The sequence below is a fragment of the Grammomys surdaster genome, unplaced genomic scaffold, assembly GCF_004785775.1.
Source record: "Grammomys surdaster isolate TR1022 unplaced genomic scaffold, NIH_TR_1.0 1029, whole genome shotgun sequence".
Taxonomy (NCBI): Eukaryota; Metazoa; Chordata; class Mammalia; order Rodentia; family Muridae; genus Grammomys; species Grammomys surdaster.
Window position 1 is genome coordinate 47,510 of NW_021605448.1, and position 21,100 is coordinate 68,609.

Sequence of the window (21,100 nt, forward strand, 5' to 3'; positions counted from 1 at the left end):
ACAAGATCTCACCCAGCTAAACTGAGGTCTAAGTACGGTTGTACACACCTTTAATCCCAGGAAACAGAGGCAAGCTCTGAGTTCAAGGCCATAGTATGGAGCAATTATGAAGTAGAGAAAAGCCTAAGTCCAAGCTTGGTAGTACATAACTTTGATCCCAACATTCAGGAGACAGAGCCATAACAATTTTTGAGTTCAAGATCCATCTACAGAACAAGTTCCAGGACAACCAAGCTTAGGCAGTGAAGGAGTTGGAAAACAGAAAGCTGGTGATGATGTAATAGAACAAGGGGGCCCATGTTCCAGCTCCTACAAGCAGCAGAACTTGGCAGTTTCAGCCTTCTGGTTCTGGCTTTAGAGTCAAAAATAGAAGGGACTACTGGGAAAATTGATGCTGGTTAGCTGGAGCTAAGAAATTATTAGTGATAATGAAGCATCATTGAGGTGAAATCTGGGAAAAGTTTTCTGACAGCACAAAGAAACTGTGTTCTATAGATAACCAAGGTTGTACCTCATGCTGGATCTGGCCTTGGTAATGTATAAGCATCACCCATGTGGTACTGTTTCGAAGGTATAAATGGGGTCATGAAGAGCAGCTGAGGCTTGGCACTGTGAGAGGCCAGGAAAAGCCATAGGTGAAGGTGCAGCCTTAGCAGAAGATCTGGCCCAAGACTGAAGGGATCATACAAAGAAGCTGAGGCTTGGCACCATGCAGGGAGCCGATGAGAGACTATTGGTGAAGGCTAGTTACATCAGAAGACCCCAGTGTACTGGAAATTTTAGTACTGTGGGATGATCACTAAGAACAGCAGCAGCAGTAGAGTGGAGTCAACCAGAGCCTCGAGTGCTACAGATTGTAGAGCTGGAGAACTCAGACCCTTTGGAGGAGCCCAGATCATATGTGGATCCCAGACATTGGAACAAGAAGCTGTAGCATTGAAGTTGACTTAGAGACCCTAAGATTTGAGATGTCAAAGCTATGGTATACCTGCAGAGGAAAGCTGCTAACAGGGAGTGGAATAAGCCCAGGATAAAGAATTTTGCTGCAGTCAGCAAAGATGAAAAAAGTGTAAAGATCTAAAGACCGCTTTGACATCAGACATGAAGATGCAGAGTTTAGAGTTAACCCAGCTGGTTTTCTGTATTGTTTTGGGGATTATAGTTAAGTGATTGAATTTATCTTGGAAGAGACTTTGAACTTTGGACTTTTAACACTATTGAGACTGCTATAGACTATGGGTCTTTGGAAGATGGATTCAATGTATTTTTTATTATGCAACAGCTGGGTATGGACCCCCATAGATGCATGTGTTTGAACAAGCCTAGGGGAGCCAGGAAGTGAAATATTGTGGTTTATATATGCTTGGTCCAGGGAGTGTTACTATTAGTAAGTGTGGCCTTGTTGGAGGAAGTGTGCCACTGTGGGCTGGGCAATGAGATCCTCTACCTAATCACATGGGAACCAGTCTTCTCCTAAAAGTCTTCAGATGATGATGTAGAACTCTCAGCTCCTCCTGCGCCATGCTTGCCTGGAGGCTGTCATCCTCCCACCTTGATGACAATTGACTTAACCTCTGAACTTCTAAGCCAGCCCCAATTAACTGTTGTCCTTAAAAGTGTTGCTTTAGTCATGGTATCTGTACACATCAGTAAAACCCTAACTAAGACAGTAGTTATGTTTATTATTCTTAATCTTATTCTCTTAATCTTAGTCTTAAAGAAGTTTCCATATTATTAAGTAACAGGCCTGCCTCCAATTCCCCATAGCTACCCTCACCACAAATAACAACCTCACAATATGTCTGGTTTCACCTTCTTATCTTTTTCTTTCAAGCGCAGGGTCTCCTGTAGCCCAGGCTGACCTTTAATTCTCTATATAGCTAAGAATGGACATGAACTCGTAATCCTCCTGCCTCAATGTTCCAAATTGTAGGGTTATAGTTGTGTGGCACCATACCATATTCATCAAGTTTTCTTATGTAAGGAGAACCATTTCTGCCGATGTGTGGAGAATGGGCACATGAAAATAAGTACAAGAGGTTTGACTAGTAGAGGGCTCTTTGTGTCCTCGTCTGAAGCCTCATGGTCTTTCAGAATCCTAAGGACTAGAAACTCAGAAACCATTCCTTGTGGCTAAGGAAGCCCCACCAAAATTCCTGAGCAGCTTGTGCCTTCCACTAACCTTCTTCTGAGGATTTAGTTTGGCTCTGAGTCACAGACAACGTGTCAGGGCTGGTTGCAGAGGTGGAGGAATCAGCTGGCTTCTTAATGAATTGGGTCAGGTACTTCAAACGGGCCTGAGCAGCCTGGAAGACAGATGTCAGCCTCGTGAGGTCTTTGAAAAGCAGCAAGCAGTGTAGGCAAAAGCAAGGTACTTGGAAGAAGAGAGAAATGTGGGCTTCCAAAACCAAAATTGAAAAAAGAAAACACAAAGAAGGGTAGTTTAGACCAAGCCAACTCTCCCTTCGTTAACTAAGACTAAAGGTCTAAGCCCTCCAGGCAGTGGTTCTCACCCTGTGGGTCGAGGGTCCCAAGGCCACCCTCTCTCCAAATAAATTTACGTTATGATTCATAACAGTAGCAACAAAAATGATCTTATAGTTGGGGAGTCACCACAACGTGAAGAACTGTATTAAAGGGCCGCAGGGTTAGGAAGGTTGAGAGTCTCTGCAATATGGAGAGACATATTTAAATTTCACAAGGGGGAAGCACATACTTTTGATTCTAAAACTGTTTGTAGGGGGAAAGCAGGCATCAAATGCTTGCATGCTCTCCTACTTGAGGCTTTTCAGGATCCATGTGAATCCAGCCCTCACGGCTGTGTAGAAAGAGCGGTGTTGTAGTTTGGACATGTGAGCGGTAACTCAGGTCACAATTCCAATCCCACACCTTCACCCATAGGACTCAGCTCCAAAACTACATCTAACAATGAAGACAGAAAGAACCGCCTTTCAGGCAGACGACCTTGATGGCCCTGCCGGGTTCAGTAGTCTCCCAAGCTTGCTTCATGGCACGTATTTCATCTGCCCGTTCTGTGTCCTTTTTCACGTCAACATAATCTGAGTCGGTGTGTTCAGAGACCAGCCGCAAGATCCAGTAGGGTTTGTTTGGATCTTCTTGCTGAGAGTGAATAGCAGTGGGCATTTGCATTTGCTAGGGGGAAAAAGTTTATAATAGTGAATACTTTCCTCCTCTAGAAAAGATTCATGCCCTAAACTGAGATTTCACTGTTGGCTACTTACCATACAGGCAAAGAACCATAATTTGCATAAGACTCCTGTAAGAATGCTCATTATATTCTTTTTTCACAGAAGCAATTACAGGGAAGTGAACGGCATAAAAGTGTACCAGGCAGTGAACATACAATTTACAGCATGTTCCTATGTTGAGTGCTGAGCACTGAATTCAAAATAAACATCTGTCTATGGGAGAACCCTGCAGGCACATATTTTAGTAAAACAAGGAAGTTCAACACAAACTAAGTCAACTGTGGGAGGCATTTGTATGAACTCAGTGACCGCTGAAGGTGGTGAGATGACAGGTTGGTAACCTGGAGCTTTGGTGCAGGGATGGCAAAATGAGCAGCAGTGGGTTCCTGGGCAAAGTCTTTACCTTGTGCTACACAGTGGGTACATTTGTTGGAAGTCAATGAATTGTGCAGTGATGAGTTGTGCCTGAGGAGCTGGGGGTATGGATCAGTAGATAAAGCATGCTTGCTTTGAAAGTGGGAGGAGCAGAGCTCAGGATCCCAGAGGTCCAATGCTGACTGCACAGCAGCCCTCTTGGAATGCGAGCACTCAGCAGACAAAAATGAGATCCCCCCTCCCCAGAGCAAGCTGGCTGCCTAGAAAGACCACAAGAATGAGTTCTGGATTCAGCTGAGGGACCTTACCTCAATGAATGAAGTGGGAAGTGATTGAGGAAGACTCCCAGCATCAATCTTGGGCTTCTATAAGCACAAGCACACATATGTACCTGCACACATGTACACATACAGACATATATTCATGCATATCACATGCACATGAGAAAAAGAAAAACTGTTTGTGCCCATCACTTTATGCAATCTTGGCCCAAGATTATACACAATAAAGTCTATGGGCCTTGGGCCCATGAGTGTTGTAGCTTATTTTTTCAGTTGATGTAATACATCAATGTAATGACCCAAAGCAGTTTGGAAAAGAAAGGGTTTATTTCAGCTTATACTTTGAGGTCCATCACTGGAAGAAAGCCAGAACAGAAGCTCAAGCATGAACTGAAGCAAACAACATAGAAGAAGGCTGCGTATGGCTAAGTCACTGGCTCATGTTCAGCTAACTTTCTTAGTTATCCCAGACTTACCTGCATAGGGAGTGTGCTGCCTGCAGTGGAGTAGACCCTCCATCAATCATCAAAGAAGATTTCTTACAGTCATGGCCATAAGCCAATCTGCACATCTTCAATTGACTTCCTAAGTGACTCTGGGCTATATCAGCTTAAAACTAAAAGCTAGCCAGTGAGGTAGGTAAGGGTGCTTGCAGACAAACCTGCTGCTCTGAGTTCTATTCCCAGGACATATATGGTATAAGGAGAGAATGGCCTCCCACACTTTGTCCTCAGACCTGAAACTATACCCAAGAGTATATTCACATTGTGCGTGTGTGCATGCACACACACACACACACACACACACATACACACACACACACAATGTTTAAAATATTTTAAGTCTAAATTATACTTAAGGTATACTTCACAAAACTGAATAATATAATTAATCATTTCTAGCTCTGAATGTACTTGTTCCTCCAGATTCATTCTGGAAGTGAGTGGTACTTTAAGGTTTATAGAACCACTTGCAAGGACAGGAGGCATCAGAAATGGGTTTTGACTTTTAGATAGGAGAGGATCACTCCTGGACAATTAAAGAGGGAGAGAGATCCTTATTCTCCAAGTAATTTTCCTGCCATTTCTCTCCCAAGTTTCCATTTAATAAACCGGTTTGTATGTTTTTCTGTTGATTTATTAAATATCAAGACCAAAAGGAACTTGGAAAAGAGGAGGTTTTCTTGGTTAACTAGCTTTGAGCCATAAGGTTCTGGAAGTGGGATCTTCGGGGAACCACTAGGCGAATTAAATGTTCAAACTGGCGTGGATGCAGAATAATACATTATGTAATAACAAGGTTATGTCCATCTTAAACAATGTAATAAGGGAAGAGGAGAAGGTTGTAGCCGCTGAATAAAGTTTGTACTTAAAATTTGGTTTCCTTATTACCCAGAAGCCCTTGCTTCCTATGTGATTCTCTTCGTGAGTTGGCCAGAAACATTCCCAGTGTGGAGTTTTGATTGATAGAGACAGAGACGTGTTAAGGCGCTAAGGGATGGCTCTCAGGATACAGTCAAACTTGCTTACACTTCATGATACTCCCATGGGCACGAGGGATCTTTCAATGCAAGTGACAAGACTCCTCACTCCTGCAGTCCTCATTGCTTCCTATTGCTAACTTCTCCTCACAGTCCATTTGGCAAGGGCCACTCACCTGGCTCTGTTGAGTAAGCAGGGTATCGTGTCTGCACCCACCTGAGGTTCGAATCGGGGAGCTTGCTTTTCCTTGGCTGACTTTTCTTTCTCAGAAGACTTCTCCTTGCCTTTCCGTGTTGTTTTGGGCATTCCTATGGATTTCTGCCCTTCACTGACAGTGTGCGAATCTGGGCTTCCCATGGGAACTGGTTCTTCATGTTTCTCCACATGAGCTAAAGAGACATGAAAATGGAAACCAGTGAGACCTGACATGATAACAAGACCTTTTCCTGTAAGGAATGGGCAAGCACCCTAAGTAGATGCTTCATCTAAAGGGGTTGGATTCCTTTCTTTGTAAACAAATATAAGAACTGGTCAAAAAAAATTTTTTCAAAAAATTGAGATATAGTTAATATAGCATAAACTCAATACTGGTATATATAAAGCAGTGGGCTTTAGCATATTAAGATAATGCAACCATCAGATCATTAGCCACCATGTTTGCCTTGTGGGCATCTTTTATCTACTTCACAGCATAGCTAACTTGATTGTTATCTGTGCTACACAACTCATTCATCTCTGCTCTAACCTTTACTATTTCCTTTCATTTGATTTGGGATTGATTTTCTTCTCTTTCTCTGGCTTTCTAGTTTGCTTTTTTAAAAAATCACTCTGTGTGTGTGTGTGTGTGTGTGTGTGTGTGTGTGTGTCTGCTGCACTTGTGCATATAGGTGCCTTCAGATCCCATAAGATTCCCATGAAGCTGGAGCTGTGATCCACCGCATTGGTGTTGGGAACTGAGCCCTTGCTCTCTGCAAGGGCAGTTAAGTGCTCTTTAGCCACTGAGCCATCTCTCTAGCTCCATTTTTCAGGGATTTCTTTTAAAATGTAGACAATTATGTTAAGACCAGGTTCCTTTATACACACCTATGAAATCTCCACATCTATTTCTTACTAATTTCTAGTTTTCTTCCACTGTGATCCGAAAGCATAGCTTCCCAGTTTCTGTCCCCGCCCAGTTGTTTAGATTCCAGGTGTTGTCTCATCAGCTACCGTCCTCCTGATGCTCTACAGGTTTTGAGAAGTTTGTGTGTTCTGGAAGTTTAGAGTGGAACATTCTTCTCTTAGGGCAGGTTGTTTCCCATGTTATCCAAGCATTTTATAATCGTGAATTCTGTTTAAGTTTCCTCCCACTGCTTAAAGTGTAGTAATGAAATTTCCAACTAGCTGTCGAATTAGCTATCTCTTCTTTCAATACTAGCATTTCTTTCATGCACTTTAAACTCTGCTGTAGGATTCAGATGTTTATAATGGTTTTGTTTTATGGATATGTGGTCACTTCAGCATTACAAAATAATTCATGCACTTGTTTGGGATTTTAAAATCTATTTTTGACAAGAATATGACCATTCCAGGCTACAGTACAGATATAGCCTGACTATTCTGGGTGACTATTTGTACTGTGTGTTCCTTCCTTTTGTCATAAAACTGTTTATGTCTTTGAAATTAAAGTATGTCTCTCTTATGAATATATACAGGTATAATCATTTATTGTTGTAAAGCACATTTAATTTTCATTAAACATAGTTGTCCAAAAAGAAGAATTTATGTTGGGTATTTTGATATTTATTTAACTATATATTTCAAATGATTTTTGTTCCTCTAATCTTCTGTTACTACCTTCTCTTGCTTCAAAACCATTGTCATTGATGCAGCATTTTAATTGTCTCAGACTTTTGTTTTTCTGTGCATCTTCATTTTCTTTTTGGTGTCTCTGAGTAAGCTTGTAATTAAAATGTTTCTTTATAATAAGCTTGAATTAATACCAACTTAATGTCATAAATATACAAAGACCTTTGCTCTTATAATCCTTTCCTCTTGGTGCTGATAAGTAGTAAAATTTGTCTGTATTCATGGTGTGTGCTTTAAGCCTAACTAATTCAGTGGATATAGTCATTATTGGGTTGCTTACTTTACTGTTCGAGGTTGCAAGAAATCTACATTCATTGGTAAACACGTATCAGAATAAGCTGTGGAATGGAAAACATCCTACTGATTCAAAAGTTATGGAAATCATGACTCGTGTGTATGTGTGTGTAATTAGAAAGCCCTAGAGGAATGAACCTGCATATCACTTTGGGAAAGAAGTGCAAGTGAGAGTACCTGCTGATAGTAAGAGTTTAAGAAGCCTTCTCTGTGAGTCCCTTTCAGTTTTTACTCTACCCAGTGCACAGTGGAGGGGAACCTTCAGTAGATGAAGAAACCTCCACAGAGATAGAAATGCAGAGATAGAATCTGTTTTTTATGATTAAGCTAGTGTTTTGATCTGTATCCCCAGAAACTGAAATCTGGTGGGTGTTTGAACATTCTCGAAATTTCTAAACCTGTTTAGGGCAAAGTAGATGTTTGATAAGAGACCCATTTTCTTGAAAGTGAAAACCAAAAAACAATTTTATTATGTAAATGAAAATTATAATTATATTAAATAGTATATTAATATATAATGAATGTAATCTTTTGTTTTGTCAAAGACTTTTTGACTTGTATTCACAAAGATTCATTGTGTAGCTCTCTTTTTAATTAAAACAATAATAATAATCCCAGCAAGCACTTTGCCATCTGAGCCCCTAAAGCAAGCATTTTTGATAAAGATAAAAATTATATGTTTTAATAGAAAACTTAGGACTTCAAAAACCTTGATTATCAACATGAGGAGGCAGCATTTTGAAAAAAAGTTTAGAATGACAGCATTGCAAATCTGAAGGCATATGCCATTGAGAACTCCCAGCTCAAGATCCTCCTGTTTCTTCTTTTCTTCAGTGACTAGGCCAGCTGTTTTAGTGAACTGTGAGTACTGAAATGAACAGAAGGTGGCACTATTGTCTTACAATAGCATGAAGTCACGGTTCCTGAATGAACAACTGAAGAGCTTGCATGGGCTGGACCTAGGCCCCCTACACGTACGGAGCAGATGGATACTATGGTCTCCATGTGGGTCCCCTAATAAGTAGAGCAGGGGCTGACTGTAGTTTTGTTGCTTGCTTTTGCATCCCCTGCTGCCTTATCTGGCCTCCATGGGAGAGAAGGAGCCTAGTTTTGCTGCGATTTGATGTGCCACGCAGGTAGGTACCCATGGCGCTGGGGAGGGGAGCCTCCGTTTTCAGAGAATGGGAGGGAGAACTGGGAGAGGAAGATGTGAGGGTGGGACTGGGAGGAAAGGAGGGAAGGGGGCTGCTATCTAGATATAAAGTAAATAAGTAAATAAGTGAAAGAAGGAAGGAAGGGAGGGAGAGAGGGAGAGAGGGAGGGAGGGAGGGAGGGAGGGAGGGAGGGAGAGAGACAGAGGGGGGGGACAGGGAGGGAGAAAGGGAGGGAGGGAGGGAGGGAAGGGAGGAGGGAGGAGAGGGAAGTCAAGGAAAGGGAAGGGGGGAGGGAAAAGAAGGGAATGGGACAGAAAGGAAGGGAAGGGGAGGGGGAGGGATGAGAGGGGAGGGAGAAAGATTCCAGATCAGATATGTATCTATATATTAGACTTAGGGTTTTTTGTTTGGTTGGTTTTGTTTTTTAATCTTGGTATGTTTGTTCACTTCTTTTTGTTTTAATTCTGAGCTATAAGGATGTAAAGTTTGGAAAACATTAAATCATAAAGTGAAAGAGAAGGAGCTCCCATGGGCTACTCTCTGACTTCCATATTCAAAAGCTGAAGTAGGTGTGTTTTTGTGTTGAGTAGTCAGTGCTCTTAGCTTCTGAGCCTTCTCTTCAGTCCAGCATGACATATTTTTGAGACAATGCCTCACTATGCAACCATGGATCGCTATACATTTGGAGATCACAATGGCCTTGAACTCACAGAGATCCACCTGCCTCTACTCCTGAGTGCTGGGATTAAATGTGTACTTTCAGGGTCTAACTGATTGTTATTCTTCCCTAAGAACTATGAGAAATAAAATTTTATAATCATAAAAGTCATCTATATTTCTTGAAAGGTTACAACTATAACTGGTGCATGGATTTTGCTAAATTCATGAAGCATATTTATACAAAGCCTTAATGATGAAATATTATTTTTTATAAATTATGAAGTAAAATATTGAACCACAATATGACAGATAATATAAGAGACTATATAGGTTATTAGCAATAACATTTTAGAATTTTGTGATCAACTTACTCTTCAGTATTTAGACTAACCGTGGTATGAGTAATATTTAAGGCGGGGGGGCTGGAGAGACAGCTCAATATTAAGAACAGTGCTGCTGTTGCAGAGGACCAGAGTTCTGTTCCCATTACCCACATGGAGACCCACAATCAGCTGTAACTCCAGTTTCAGGAGCTCCAATGCTCTCTTTAGACCTCCACAGGCACCACACATGCACATGGAGTACATACATACATGCAGAGAAAATACATATACACACGAAATAAAATGTTTTAAAGTATTTAAGGTGACAAACCTTTGATATCAATTTTCTCCATGTCTTTTAATGCTTGAACAAATGTCAGCTGAGCTTCATTTAGAGGCCAGCTGTTAAACAACACCAAGCACTGTATGATGTACTTGTAGCACTGTGAAAGGAAAGACTGTGAGTCAGGACAAGCAAAAGAATCTATACAGTCCATGCACTGAGAGACTTATTAGGTCAAGCTTATAGTGTAATTTTCCCAGTTAAAGCTGCAGCACACCTGGAGCTCATCTTTATTTATAGTGTTAACTGTTGGGGAGGACGAGAAAGCTCTCCAGCCTCTGTTAGAAAAGTCTCTTTTTCTCCCTTGACTAATAGTTTCACTTCTGCTTTTCAGTTTTTCTTTTTATGCTGGCTAGCTTTTGTCAGCTTGACACAGGCTAGAGTCATTTGAGTAGAGGGAACCTCAACTGAAAAAAAAATGGTGCCATAAAATCAGGGTGCAGGCAAGCCCGCAGTGCATTTTCTTAATTAGTGATTGATGTGGGAAGAGGGCCCATTCCATTGTGAGTGGGACCATCCCTGGGTGCTACTTAAAAAAAAAACTAGGTTGAGCAAACCAGAGGGGGCAAGCCAATAAGCAGCACACCTCCATAGCTTCTGTATCAGGTCCTATCTCCACCTCTGTTATGAATTCCTGCTCTGATTTCCTTCGATGATTAACTGTGATGTGCAAGCATAAGTCAAATAACCCCTTTCCTTCCCAATTCACTTTTGAGTTTTGGAGAATCAACTGTGATTAACAAGGGACCAGAACCACTCACGTAAAACCTTTGCTTTGCTGGGACAATGAATGGTCATGTGTAGAGTCTTCCAAGTGATACTGGTTTTGAAGGCAGGAAAGGGTCATGGACAGCTGCCGGGGCTTGGCACATGAAAGGCCAGAAGAGGTCATTGTTGAAGGTATAGCCTCAGTGGCAGGTGAAGTCCAGGACTGAAGGGGTCATGCAAGAAGATGAAGCCTGACACTAGGAGGAGATGCTAAATGAACCTACTGGTGAAAGTGCAGCCCAGCCACGGCAGAACTGTAGTTGTGCTACAGAAGTATAGCCCAGCATTTTGAAGATGCCAGTACCACATACTGAACACTGAGAGCACAACCGCATTGGAGTGGAGCCTGTCTGAGCTTAGAAGACAGGCTGTGTGTGCTGCAGAAGTAAAGCCAGGGAAAGTGAGCCAAGACATTGGGAGAGCCCAGACATTGGCCATTGAGTTATTTACAGCTTAAGTCTGGTTTTCTTTGGATTTGATTGGGACTGTGCCTTGGATCTTGGAGATCACAGTTGAGAAATAGTGGATTCGAAAAGACTTTGAATTTTAAAAGAGATAGGTATTTCAAAGAGACTGAAATTATATATGTTTGAATTTTTAAAGATTGTGGGACTTTTAAAATTCTCTACTTTCTTACTTTACTCAAGTTACTTCCATACTAACTAATATTATCACTAAAAAGATTGTTTAGTGCAGTGGCTCTCAACCTGTGGGTAATGACTCCTTTTAGGGGAAGAATAACCCTTTCACAGGGGTCAACGATACCTGATATCCTGAATATCAGATATTTGTATTATTATTCATAACAATAGCAAATTTCAGTTAGGACATTGCAACAAAAATAATTTTATGGTTTGGGGTCACCATAGCATGAAGAATTACTATATTAAAGGGTCATAGCATTAGGAAGGTTGAGAACCACTGATTTAATATGTCTTAATATTTGAAAAGGAATGTTCTCTTTGCTCTTCCTTTTCAACAATGACTTATTCAGATTACAATTCACTCATAAATTTCAGAGTAATTTCAGATAATTTCTTCGAAGGGTGAGGGTTTTTTATCTGGATTATGATTGCACTGAATTTCAAGGTTCACTGCAGGCTACTTGACAGATGAAAGAGAAGTATTGTGGCAGATGAAAGAAAAGTGTTGGGTCTTCCCAAATGCTGCTCTATGCTGCCTTGGGCATGCAGCTTTATGGTGCAGATGCTAAACACCCCTGCTGTGCAATGAAGCAAAGTCCTGCTGCTCCGAGAGCAAAGAGCAAGGCTGCATGGCTCTGGCAATCAAAAAAATTATAAAAAGTTAAATAAATTAAGATGTCAACGCTACCTTAGGCACCTGGTTTCCTTCAACGTGGGCTCCACGGGAAAACTGGGACTGCTTGGCCTAGCACATGACACATACATGATGGCTTGAGAATAGGGTTATACAGTAAATAAAATGAAATTTAAATAAAGTTAAATATTAAAAGGACATTAATTTAATTTATATAAAGAGAAAGGGGATATAAGTATATTTATCCACAGAAATATTAATCTCCAAGAATGGAGAAATAAATGAAAATCGATATAAATATTTTTAAGGATACATGGATAAATGAATAAATCCAGGCCTTTGATCTCAATGTTTAGGACACAAAGGCAGGGACAGATAGGTTTCTTGTGAGTCTGAGGCCTGCCTAATGTAAATAACAAATCCAAGTCAGCTTAGGCTACACAGAGAAACTCTATCTCAATAAATAATAATTATTTTAATTATCAATATAAAGATGGGTATAACTTCAGTGATTATAATGGAATTACAAACCCTCTCTGAGAGAGGACAAAATAGAGCAAACCTAAATTAAAAAGAGGCTGCTAAATCAAATCAATCTATATTTTTGATGACTTTGGGTTGCTGGACCAAGGAAATGCTATTTTAGGAGAGAGGCTCTGTATTTGTATTAACAGGAAATTTAAAATGGCTTTGTACTCCTTCCAAAGTAATAAGGATCAAATTTTATAGAGAATGGCCCCCTAAAGATCTTGGCTGCAGCAGAAAAAGAAATCAAAAAGACCAAACAAGTCAGGTAGCATGATTTGCTGATCTCTCTACATAGGAATAGCCCTGAAAGTAGCTGGGCCATAAAAATGTCTCTAGCCTGAACTTCAGCTATACATAGCCAATGAATCTTGTTGGCTACGGAGTCCTCAAAAATCACTATGGCATCCTTTCATACAACATGAATACAGGTGTACTTCGCAGCTTTAGTACATGATCACACTAACTCATAAAGAAAGACAGTTGTAGTTTACTGGCTCAAACAGGAAACACAAATTCATCCTTAACTGATCTGTTCAGCTTGCATATTCCATACAAATATCTTTATAGAACTAAATATTGGTTTTAAGGTTTATATACTACAGTATGAAACACCAAGAGGGCAGCCCTGACAAGATCCACCCTTTGGAGCTGCTGAAATGACCTACTGTTCAATCTCCCTGCCTGATTCTGTCTCAATTGATGCTGTATCTAGAGACTTGCTTCAAGAACAACTCAGAAAGGGCTGCCCTGATGACCTAGGTTCATCCAGCTTTTCAGACTGTTCCAGTCAGGACTTCAGTTAACCCCTGATCTTTCTCAACATATAAAGACTGGACAACAAATAATGCCAGCTAGCTTTATTTTGACTTAACTATTTTTTTCTATTTCCTTTTGGGCTCCAAACAGAAATTCTTTACCCTAATTCAGCAGAAAGCAATTATTAAAAATACAAACAAAGAAACAAGCAAAAAAATCATCTCAATTACTTAAATTGGAATGTATAGCTTTAGTTATTTTATAAATTTCAGATATGCTGTCATTTTAAGGTATAATTTATAAATAATTATGGTCTTGGACAGAAAAGAAACAAAATAAAGAGCTTAGACTCAGGGATTTCTATCTTTTCTTTCCTCTCCTCTATCCTTCTTTCTTCAGCAAAGGAAAAGGAGTTAAAAAGGAAAAATGGGGAGATATAGTAATATTATAAGAATTTAGACAAACAGGGATGGGTTATTAAATCTACTCTTAAACAAAAGCATTTTATAATCTTACACTGATAGAGATCTTTATATTTTGATACAAAATTGAGGTTACATTTTGTTACAATGATACAGAATTTTATATATTGATACAGGTTTAAGGTTTTCATTGATATCAATCTTTGTATATTGATAAAATTTTAAGATTAATTTTTTACTCTTAGCTAGGCATTGTCTCTATGCAACACATTTAACAATACAAATATTAATCCCAGTTCTTTTAACCAACTGTTTAGGATAACTAAGTAATTCAAGTTAATAGTCAGATAGTAAAACTCATGGTCATATTAGATACTAATCCAGTAAATTGCAATAAAATATTTTCAAAGTTATTCAAATAGTAAATAGCTAAAACTAAGCAGTGTTTAACAATTCAGATATGCTATATATAGATAGATGGTCTTCAAAATCATCAGAGATCCACAGAATATGGCGTTTAAAATCATTTCATAAAGGCAGGCAGATTTCTGAGTTCGAGGCCAGCCTGGTCTACAGAATGAGTTCCAGGACAGCCAGGGCTAACCAGAGAAACCCTGTCTCAAAAATTTAAAAAAGAAAAAAAAATAAGAAGATCATTCTTAAAAAGCCGGGCAGTGGTGGTGCACGCCTTTAATCCCAGCACTTGGGAGGCAGAGGCAGGTGGATTTCTGAGTTTGAGGCCAGCCTGGTCTATAGGGTGAGTTCCAGGACAGCCAGGGCTATATAGAGAAACCCTGTCTTGAAAAAAAAAAAACCAAAAAAAAATCATTTCATTATTAAAGGATCATTTGACTATTAGACAGACTTCCTTCTGGAAGCACCCCCAGTCCATTTTAAAGAAGAAAATGAGCATCAATAACCTTCATATGGAGTTGCTATTATTGTGGAAAGCTAGCCACTGGGCAAGAAATGCCCTAACTTTATCTGCAGACAGAATGCTGTCCACAAAGAACAAACAGACACAAAATAGTGGATTGCTAAGCTTTGATAAGACTCGGTAAGTTAGTCCTTCATAATTCCTGCTTCACTTAAGGTCTGTCAGATGTTCTGGGCCAGAAGGCTGAAGAAAGATTCTCCAACATTATAAGCAATATTGGGGACTGTCCAGGTGACAGTCCATCTCTATTATTTCTATAATTTTTTGAAACTGTATCCCTATACTCCCTGAATACTCAAATAATATTTATTCCTTCTCAATTCTCTGATGGAGTTGAAGACAAGTTAGTTATAGTCTCATAATTTAACTTAAGTTGTTTAGGATTTCAGAAGATGTTCTAGGTCTAAAAAGATGTTTTTAGAATGGTAAAACATTTTAAGAAAATAAGTAATTTATATACAAAGTTCTAACTCACCAAAATAGGATAGATGATAAAATACTTTATCTAAATTGCCAAATATAATAGATTGGACATTACAAATGTATACCTTACACTTTTCATAACTGCTACAATTGTATTCAATTCATATCTGAGATAAAAGGAAGCTTTTCTTGGACTAAAAAGGAGGACTGTTGAGGTTTGATCTTTTGCTATGTATTGTAATGCTAAGTACAGGTCTAAAGACCTGTTGCCCCAGAGGCAAGAGAGTTCAGAGTTCGTACCCAAGTGATATTATATAACCTTGCCCCCAAGTTATATCTAATTAGTAAATAAAGATGCTGGCAGCCAATAGCTGGGCAGAGGAGACATAGGTGGGATTTAGGGTTCCCAGTTTGTGATCAGAGGAAAGTCACCTGGGAGAGAAGAAGGTGGAAAGAGGAGAAAGTCACCATGGGTTATGTGAGTCATAAAATAATGACTATATGTGTTAGCTAGTTGGAGTTAAGAGCAGCCCAGACAAAATATGACCAATTGTATAATGGAATTATTGGCTATGAAATAGAAAAAATAACATAGAGGATATATATCTGCCCAGCTCTTGTGCTGATTAAGGCTTATTGTAAATATAAAGGTTGTATGTGCCTTTTCTCTAGAAATTAAGTCGTTAAAGATGGGGTAAAAGTCCCAAATGGAGATTTAAAAAAAATTCTACAACAGAGAGGCTTGTATATAATACTCCCACAATTTTAAGCCTGACTTTAAAAGATTAACTAATGTCTTTCTAATGTTGTGTCACTTGACTGAAAAGCAAGGACTACTTCTCTTAAGTAGGTCAGACATTTACAGTGTTTTGGGTGGATTACTGACTTTCACTGTCCAGCATTAAAATGTAAATGCTTATCGTGTAGAGAACTTCGGTGTGCTTCCTGAGGTCAACTGCCAGTTATTTTAAAATTACATTGCTGTAAATTACAATTACATTTACAATTTACAACGCTGTAAATTTACAATTACATTAATTGCATTACAATTATATTAGAAAGGCAACACATTGTGCTGTTTCATGTTCCAATGTTGATACAGAGCAAAGCTGATGACTGGTGTGACTCTAGGAGTAGCAGAATTGGTAGTTAGGGGCACAATATCACAAAAGAGAGACCAGTGTCCATTCGAGTCCTGCTTTCACATATGCCAGTGGGTTACTACTAAGCAGGCCACCGTGGCTCTCTGTGCCCAGGTCTCTTTATATTATATGGGAATAATAAGGGTACAGATTTAAGGGTTAACTGGAACACTGAGGATCTGTGTCGTACTGAAGGTTGAGTATATGCAGAAGCAGTGTACCTGGCAAGCTTCTAAAATCTCATTAGCTCTAAGGTTTGTGTGTTGTGTTGGAATCTTTTAGGCATGTATAGACAAGAAATCTTCTTATCTACAAATAACTCAGTAGTTCTCTTACTTTGCTACTAACCAGTTTGATCCTCTATTGCCATGTTGCAGTGCTATTAAATATTATCAGTAATACTGAGGAGTCTTTTCTTATGCTATTTTAAGGAAAATATGACAAGTTTAAATATTAATATAATATTGTGTACAAACTTCTAGATGAAGGCTCCTGGTGTGTAGGATTTGCATTATTTTTACATTAAGCATCTGTAAGTAGGAGTTGAACATGATAAGCTGTCCAAGGGCCACACAACTATTCTCCTGTAGTCTGTTTCTGTGGATTTATGTTAATAGATTTTTCTAATGACAGACCGCATGAATTCCTAGAGAGATGCTTTCTGCCCACTCTTACCACTGCTGGAACTGGTTGACTGGTATATCATTAATAATTTCTCACCATTTGATCAGCTAAATTTATTCATTTCTTTCATGTTCTCCTTATCTGGCTATTGGGCTCAAGATTGTGTGGATATCCATAAAAGTATCATAAGAACCTAGGTGCAGGGCCTCATGACTCTAATTCCTGCACTTGGGAGGCTGAGGTTTGTGGATAACCACAAGTAAGGCCAGCTTGGGATACATAGCAAGTTCCAGGCCAGTCACAGGCTGTAGAGTGAGACCCTGTCTCAAATTTCCTATTCAAATAAGACAAGATTGTTCTTGTGTTTTCTAGAAAATACTATTCCTTGATCCATTCCATAAGCCAGCTGGTGATGTATTTAGCAAGGGAAAACTTTGAAGGTATTATAATTGCAATTTTTTATCACATCACTCCTTTTGTTACTTCCTTATTAATAGGTTTTGCCAAACTTCTTTCTCACCCACCAGTAGCTTCACCTGCCCTAATGTTTAACTCTGCAAGCATAGACTAGCCTGTGCTACTCAATGGCCTTTGAGTTCTGTGCCATTTTCCCGTATTCAGTACATTTATGCTTTCTGCTTTCTCCCAGGTCTTATGAGTAGCACATATGCTTTAGAATCATTGAAAGCAAAAACTACAGATAATTCATTTTGAGGCATTTTGTTTGTAAGTCTCATCGGCTTAATTTCACAACACTCTCAGAATCTTGTCTTTTTTCAATGAGTTACTATGGATCTCATTTCTAACTCTGGTTGCCTAGGCTTAGCTCACGTACTTATAAACATCCATGGCTCACTGATTAATTGTAAAGACAGTGTTTCACTAAACACACATTATTGTTGCTGACAAAGTACCATTTTAGAGTTGTTATTAAAACCTCATTATTGAGTTCTATGTTTCATAAATACTCAGTTGATCTTCTTTTTAACTAAAAGATAATTTAACATTCTTTATCATGTTTTCACACTTGTGGGCTTTTAAACTATTAATTATTATTAACGTATTTGCAACTGCATTATGCTAATACTGCCTATATAGAGATACTTTGGTTTTTATTGAGGAGCCTATTAATTTTTCATCACAAACCATTTATCTTTTTAAAAATAAGTACTTTTGTTTTGCACGTGCATGCATATAAGTACAGAGGCCCTGAGGGGTCAGAGAATATTCAGTCTCTGTTGCTGGAGTTGTAGAAGGTTGTGAGTCATCTTGTTTGGGTGCTGAGAACGAAACTTGTGTCCTTTACAAGAGCAACAAGCATTCTTAACCCTTAAGCTATCTCTCCAGTCCCCAAATCCCTTTTAAAATATTCTTAATGGACTAGGGAATCCCTGAAAGAATGAAGTACTTCTCCTGAAAGTGTGAGGATCTGTATTCACATTTCAACAACCCTTTTAAAGGTAGGTGCAGTAGCTGTGTCTGTAATCCAGTGCTCCTGTGTCAAGACAGTGGCTGGAAGTGGGAGCATCCCTTCAAGTTTTGGGTCAGCTAACCTGAGTATGTGCTGTAGCAAACAATAAAGAGACCCTGTTACAAATGAGATAGAAGGCAAGGACCTTCACCAGAGGCTGTCCTCTGGTTTTCTGTAGTGGGCATTGACACATGTGTTGCCATACTCACACACAGGAGTGATCACAGGCACACACATAGGAAGTAATCCAATGTCCAGCGTATGCCAAGACAAAGGCTCCCAGGCTGGAGTTACACACATTTTACTCACTGAGCCATCTTCCTACTACCAAATAATAAATTGTTTTTTTCAGTTAATGTACCTGTTGTGGCGTGCTAGAATTGTCTTCAACAGTGGGTATGTTCATAACTTCTTCTTCGAGCAGGGGCATTCCTGTGTTTGTTAGTCCACCTCCAGGTCTTCCTTTGAAGGATTTCTGACCTGGTTGGCCAGATTTTTTCTTGCTCATCACTTCTGGTTCTTTCTTAGGTAAGATGTGAGATAAGAGAATTTGCTTGCTAGCTACAAAGGAGAAATATTATGTCAGAATATTTGATATTATTGAATAATAAATAAGTTACATATAGAATATACTATACTTAAAAGTACATGATTATTTTATGAAGATAAAATAAAAATACAACATTAGATTATTCAAAATTTTCTGGTCTTAGAGAAATTTATTAAGAAATTTCATGTGGGGCTGGAGAGCTGGCTAATCAGTTAAGAGCAGATGCTACTCTGGAAGAGGGTCCTAGTTTAGTTCCCAACATCCACATGGTGCCTAAAAACCACCAGTGGCCCCAGTACCACAAGATCTAGCTCCTCCTCCTGTCCTCTGTGGGACCCAGGACTCACATGGTGCCCATTCAGACATGTAGGCAAGCACTCATATACATATACATAAATAGATCTTAAAAAAATAAAAGCAGGCTTATATATAAGAAATAATTTTTCTCAAAGAACAGTTTTTAAAGGAGAACCCTAACCAACCTATTGTTTTTGGAGCCTACTTAGGCATAGAATTGCAATGACGTCACTGGAGTTGGCCCCAGTGTTTGCCAAGTGTTGAGTTTTATTTTTATTTTAAACAATTTAAATGTCACAGCAACACAAGCATCTGTTTCTGAATGGAAGCTAAACTCCAGACAGGTACTCACACTGGGAGCTCAGTGCTTTTTCATTTCCAAGGAAGTAGAAGGCCGGGATGATGGCTTGCCCTTTGCCCACGGTGCTCACGATGACCTCCTCACTTTCCAGCACTTGCAGCTTGATGAAGGCATTGGGTTTGGATGTGCGGACCTGTATTGTAATAACCTGTGCCACTGTCACTTTAATGGAATACCTGTTGTGAGAAAGGGTCATCTCTATGAGCAAATACACTGGTCTGTCCCTTAAGTCGGGAAAGCTGTGATTGTTCTTATTTGATTGTCTGAAAGTAATACAGCTTTGTAAGGCACAGGGACATGCTAAAACCCTAGAGCCTCTGCAGACTTTGACAAAGTGAGCGCGAACAAGAGAGACACAAAGAGATAGAGAGAGAGAGAGAGAGAGAGAGAGAGAGAGAGAGAGAGAGAGAGAGAGACCAGGTGAGTGGGTTCTCTTTCCACCTTTCCATGAATTCTTGAGATGGAACTTAGGTCGTCATGCTTGGGAATCTCCTGGCAAGCACGTTACCCTCCAAGCCATCTTTCTAGTTCTTGTTTGTTTGTTTTTTCCTGTTGTTGTTTTTTCTCTCTAGTAATTCTTCACAAATGCCCAGGACCTATTACAGACTTTCAATTTCTCTAAGTGAATGAAAATAAAACAAAAGGCAAACCATGGAAAGTTCATCACTTTGAACTCCAGAGTGACCTGCCTTCCCTTCCACAGGCCCCTCCCTGTTTGCTTTTCTCACCCACCCATTTCCCTCATCTCCCACTCACTTCCTCAGCACAAACCCAGAGTCTTGGTTTGCACTGGCCAGGATTCCAAGCAGTGTATACTTCCCATCTGGAAACTTGTGGTTTTATCTTCTGACCTTTTGGAAAAGTCTAGCAGAGTTGAAGACACCACTGATGCCTTGTCTTTAGAAACAGGTCATCTGTGAGTAAAGCAACTTCATACTGTCCCTTCTTTTCAGAGTACTTTCTCAGACCCCTCTGTCATTGATAGCCCATGCTAGTCAGGGAAACAATGCTCTGCTCTCATTCATTGGCTGAGAAAAACATTTGTTCTCTTGTTCCTGGGCTCTCTGTGAGCTCAAACGGAATGAAGGCTCCTTAATGGAGCCTTGAGCTGAACTCTCTCTTCAAAAGATCCTGTGGCTGTTACTGATATTTACAAGCAAAACTCTTCTCCTACTGACCACCTTACAAATTAACTTCTGCCCTGTGTTCTTGCCCAAAGTAAATGATGTCATCCAGACATTTCCCATCCTGAGGCAAGCCCAACCAGCCAAGGCTGTCAATTTTACCTCAGTGGTTTAAAAAGTTTTCTCTCCAGATTCATACACCTCTTTATGATTGGGTCAATTATATTTCTTCTTCTTGCAAAAGCCACTATGCTGGGAGGAAGTCAAGAAATAGATTTTTTCCAGAATGCTCTGGAGACCACTACTCTGGTGACAACTTAACTTCAGAGTGAACTTCCAAAGTATGAGATGAGATATTTTTGTCAGTCACCCAGTGTTGTGCCAAGACCTTGGCAGAGCAGCTATAGCAGACCCATGGACTGAAGTTCCGATTGTCAGGGTTACCACCTGA

At 39.6% G+C, this 21,100-nt stretch overlaps 1 protein-coding gene across 1 annotated transcript in view; it reads right to left on the reverse strand.

The window, feature by feature from the left end:
- The window catches only part of Adgb (androglobin), a 133,513-nt gene that overhangs the window by 13,304 nt on the left and 99,109 nt on the right, over window positions 1-21,100 (reverse strand). Inside the window, exons 29-34 of the mRNA XM_028783176.1 lie at window positions 19,517-19,701; window positions 18,679-18,878; window positions 9,957-10,068; window positions 5,561-5,735; window positions 2,965-3,139; window positions 2,183-2,306 (exon numbers count right to left, since the gene is read on the reverse strand). Coding sequence (XP_028639009.1) covers window positions 2,183-2,306; window positions 2,965-3,139; window positions 5,561-5,735; window positions 9,957-10,068; window positions 18,679-18,878; window positions 19,517-19,701 — 971 coding nt within the window. The remainder of the gene's footprint in view (window positions 1-2,182; window positions 2,307-2,964; window positions 3,140-5,560; window positions 5,736-9,956; window positions 10,069-18,678; window positions 18,879-19,516; window positions 19,702-21,100) is intronic.